At 36.3% G+C, this 4,816-nt stretch overlaps 1 protein-coding gene across 2 annotated transcripts; it reads right to left on the bottom strand.

Moving 5' to 3' along the window:
* Positions 1-2,286: 2,286 nt before the first annotated feature.
* On the bottom strand, positions 2,287-4,274 carry LOC113274141. Of its 2 annotated transcripts, none has more exons than XM_026523629.1 (4): positions 3,894-4,274; positions 3,585-3,692; positions 3,238-3,422; positions 2,287-3,100 (listed from the first exon to the last, which is right to left on the bottom strand). In XM_026523629.1, exons 2-4 carry the CDS (start codon positions 3,675-3,677, stop codon positions 2,893-2,895), a joined length of 486 nt encoding a protein of 161 aa, XP_026379414.1. In that variant the 5' UTR covers positions 3,678-3,692; positions 3,894-4,274; the 3' UTR covers positions 2,287-2,892. The 2 variants fall into 2 exon arrangements, with proteins under 2 accessions (XP_026379414.1, XP_026379413.1); XM_026523628.1 differs by having other exon boundaries at positions 3,585-3,697; positions 3,894-4,272.
* Positions 4,275-4,816: the final 542 nt, after the last annotated feature.

Below are 4,816 nucleotides of genomic sequence, written 5' to 3' on the forward strand. Positions count from 1 at the left end.
ATCATTCTTGATTTCTTTATTTTCCTTGTAAGAATATTCAGAAATTAATCAACAAAATTAAGAGTGTAAACCTAAAAATAGATTGATCAACGATAAAATCATACTAGGGGTGTATTGTAGGATTTCCTGCAACTACAAAACCAGTTTGATGCTAAAATCAGATGTTTTAGATCAGATAATGGGACTGAATTTGTCAAAGGATCGTTACCAAGTTATCTCCGCAGGCACGACATTATTCACCAAACTAGTTGTGTTGGTACGTCGCAACAAAATGGTGTTTCCGAAAGGAAACTTCGACATGTATTAGAAACAACTCGTGCTCTTATGCTTCAAATGGATGTTCCTAAGAAGTATTGGTCTCATGGGTCCTTGACAGCCACATACTTGATTAATCGACTCCCTAGTCGGGTTATTGATTTTAAGTCTCCCTTGGAAGTTTTGAAGAACAACAAACCTAACATTTCTCATCTTCGTGTATTCGGGTGTGTATGTTATGTGCATTTACAGGCTAAACACCGTGACAAACTCGATGCGTGATCTACAAAGTGTGTATTTTTTGGATACTCTTCGACAAAAAAGGGTTATATATGCTACAATACAGCTTCTCGGAAAATATTTGTGTCTCGTGATGTTATATTTGATGAAAAATGCATCGTATTGTAGAAATGAAACTGGAAGTAGGTTCCAGGGGGAGAACTTGGATGATTTGGTACCACTTCCAGTTATCAATGATAATTTATCCATTAATGATGATACACAAAATGAAGGTGATGCAATAGTTGAGTTACCAGCTCCAGCAAGTGAAGTTACACATGATATGGAACCACGTGAAGTTCCTGTCCAATCTGAAACTACAGTTCTTGAAGAGGTTTCCACCTCAACAGTTGAAAATGCTTCCGCGCCAATAATGAGAAAATCAAATAGGGAGAAGAAAGCACCGGAAAAGCTAAAAGATTTTTACACTTATCATTCTGTTGCTTATCCAATGCAGGCTTATTTAACCTATGATAATTTAGGAGCTTCACATGCTGGTTTCTTAAGTGCTATATCAAGTACCCAAGAACCAAAAAGTTTTACAGAGGCGAGATCGAATCCAGTATGGAATACATCGATGAAAGATGAGTTGCAAGCTTTGGAAGAGAATGAGACATGGATTATTGTTAAATTACCACCGGGAAAGAAGACAGTCGGGTGCCGTTGGGTGTACAAAATTAAGTACAATAGTGATGGAATAATAGAGAGATATAAGGAAAGGTTAGTTGCTAGAGGATTCACTCAAACGTATGGCGAAGATTATACTGAAACCTTTGCACCATTAGCAAAAATGAATACTTTTCGTGTTCTTGTGTCTCTTGCAGCAAATAAAGGTTGGAAGTTATATCAGATGGACGTCAAAAACACTTTCTTGCATGGGGATCTCGAAGAAGAGGTGTATATGAGTATTTCACTTGGGCATCCACAAGAAAATAACTCCAATTTATTTTGTAAACTCAAGAAAGCGATATATGGGCTAAAGCAATCACCCCGTGCATGGTATGCGAAGTTGAGTTTTGTTCTCATAAAATATGGGCTTAAAAGGAGTTCAACAGATTCGTCTTTGTTTATAAAAAGAGGTAATTCTGGAACTACAATAGTTTTAGTTTATGTGGATGATCTTGTTATTACAGGAGATAATCAACAAGAAATTCTAATTCTCAAGGCCATGCTCCATTTTAAGTTTGCTATCAAAGATTTGGGGGTACTAAAATATTTTCTGGGATTAGAAGTTGCTTATTCTAAGAAGGGGATATTTCTTAATCAAAGAAAATACGTATTGGACTTGTTACGCGAAACAGGGAAAATGGGAATAACACCCCGTGATACTCCTGTAGAGAGCGGTAACAAGCTTGATAATGATGGCGAGTTGCTAAAAGATGCTGGATTATTACAAACGTTAGTAGCCAAGTTAATTTATCTTACCATTATTAGGCCGGACATAGCATATGCGGTTAGCTTAGTCAGTCGTTATATGCATTCTCCTCGCATTAAACATATGAACGTTGTTACTAGAATCTTGGAATACTTAAAGGGGTCACCTGGTAGAGGAGTTTTGATGAGTAAAAATGGACATAATTCTATTGCTGGTCATTGTATTACAGCATATTCAGATGCTGATTGGGCGGGTTGTCCAGTTGATCGGAAATCAACTACTGGATATTGCATATTCGTTGGAGGTAATTTGATTACATGGAAAACTAAAAAACAAAATGTTGTATCTCGTTCCAGTGCAGAAGCAGAATACAGGGCTATGGCGTCAACTACTTGTGAAATTATTTTGATTCGAGCTTTACTAAGTGATTTGGGTTTTCGTTCGTCAGAACCAACAAAAATGTTTTGTGATAACCAAGCTGCTATGCATATTGCGTCAAACCCAGTATTCCATGAGCGGACGAAGCATATTGAAGCGGATTGTCATTTTGTTAGAGAGAAGATGCTGGCCAAGATAATTTGCACACCATTTGTGCGTAGTCATCAACAACTTGCAGACATTTTTACGAAAGGCTTACTAGCTGCATCATTTCATGAGATATTGTCCAAGTTGGGCTCAATCGACATCTTCGCATCAACTTGAGGGAGAGTGTTGATTGGAGAAGAAATATCTTAATTGATTCTAGTTCCATATATGTATCAATACTGGTTAATACATATGCTAAGAATATATCACAACTATCTTTAGCATTTATTCCTAAAGATATTTTGATTGCAACTCTTATATAAGGATCTCTCTAACCTTCATTGATATTGTCCTTCATTGATATTGTAATAAGAACGAATCCCTTTCTTTTTCCGTGGATGTAGGTCGTAGCCGAACCACGTAAATCTCTTGTTTCATATTTATTCTTCAAGTTTGCCTCAGGTTCCCATCTGGTTCATATCTTTGATTGAAGATTTGGAGAGGTAAAACAGAACCCCATAGGTAATACTTCCGAGACTCCATAGTGCACCTCTTGCAAATATCCAACGCTCGAAAGCTTCGTAACAAACGTCGGAGTACATCTCATGTCGGTCATTCACCATCGATCCTTCAAGTAATCGAATACAAGCTAGAGCAAACATCGACCTGCAATAATTTCCATATGTTCATTATAATTAGTACCGACGTATATGAAGCTTATATGCAACGGAAAAACATGTAACAACAAGCATAGGATCTCGTAAGGATTGAAATGCAGAGCATTTTAGAGGATGATCAATTACCAGGACATGAACGCATAGAATACAGCACAACTACATAGTCTCAAATTACAACAAAAACAGCCAGCTGAAGTATGAATCATTGTATGAGCAATAAAAAGAACCACAAATGCAGTCAATCCGAGGGCGAAAGCTGGGGTCCTTGGGTATTCACATCCGCCAGGAGCGAAAAAATGAATATCAGATTCCTGCAAAGTTAAACATTATTCAATCACTTAAAGTCTTAAACCACATCCGAAACACAAAGTACACTATGGAAATAGTACTCTACTACCAAGCTAGCGACGTAAATAATTATGGTATTGAGAAAAAGATATAAATTAACACATCTCATAGGAAAATACCAATACCTTGATAGTCTTAAATTCTGCAGCAATACCTAAAGCAAAAGCTGTGATCCCCAGAAACCATACTATCATACAGATCGATAGCCTCCTCTCCATATCTTCTACAAGTTCCTGAACTATTTAGCAAACAAACTACTTTAAAGCATTCTGTTGTAATCCATCGTGCAAAAAATACAGATTTGGGTTTAATTTACTTGAAAATAATATGCTCCAACCAAAATGAGATACAACATCGATCTGAGAAAACATAATTTCAACTAAAAATGCAAAGATAACACCAAAAATTACAGAAGGATAAAGAAATTAACTTACACCCAAAGTAGTAGAAGCTGTTTAAGATGAAGGCTTTCACAAGCTTACTTATCAACCGGGTCTTGAGTTTAAGGGAGAGAAATGTTAACACTTTAAAGTGAGATGGAGATAGAGAAAGAAATGGAAGTACTGGAACTATTCCAGTGTTTATATAGAGGGAAATTGGTAAATGCTATGCAGTGTATTAAATTGTGACTTGACTTTTGTACCACCCATGAAGTTTCCTAGTTTCCTAAAGGAAACAAAAAACTAAATTTGAAATGATCAACACTGAAAAATTAATCCCCACTATGAAACTTCCTGAGGTGTCAAAAAAATGGGAAAGAACCACCTGCGGCCAAAATATAGCTTAACGGCAATGGGATGACCGGGAAAGGCGAACCGCTAAAACTGAGCATTTACTCATCCTCATCCCATAATGCCCAATTTTGCTATCCGAGTGTTCCATTGAAACTGCCCTTAGAGCTATAACTTCACTTTTTGATCAGGTCACCCGCGTACTTTAGTTGTTGTTGTTTGTATTATGCTTTTGATGCCGTCCACTTCATTAATATTAAAGAAAGTTATTTCACATAGTTATTTCCGGACAAAATAATAGCCTAGTTTGGAAGGGATTTTTTATATGCAAAAGCACTTTGAATTTCAGGCTTTTAGCTAATATATATTCACACGTATGTTCCGTAAAAAATTTCAAAATAGTTTGCTAGAAAAACGGTTTGATTTTTGCACAATTTTTAAAAGAAGACTATTATTTGGGCGTCGCATTCCAATAGAGGGGTTTCACTTGGATTCTTAATGTCCAAAAAAGTAGTGATGGCCTTGTGGGATATCCTAACACATATACAAAATGTCTAAATTATTCTTTAACTAAAATAAAAACTTAAAAACCGTAGAAGTGATTTTACGTCCAAATTAGGATTAAT

This window comes from Papaver somniferum, chromosome 4 (genome assembly GCF_003573695.1).
Source record: "Papaver somniferum cultivar HN1 chromosome 4, ASM357369v1, whole genome shotgun sequence".
NCBI classification, from domain to species: domain Eukaryota; kingdom Viridiplantae; phylum Streptophyta; class Magnoliopsida; order Ranunculales; family Papaveraceae; genus Papaver; species Papaver somniferum.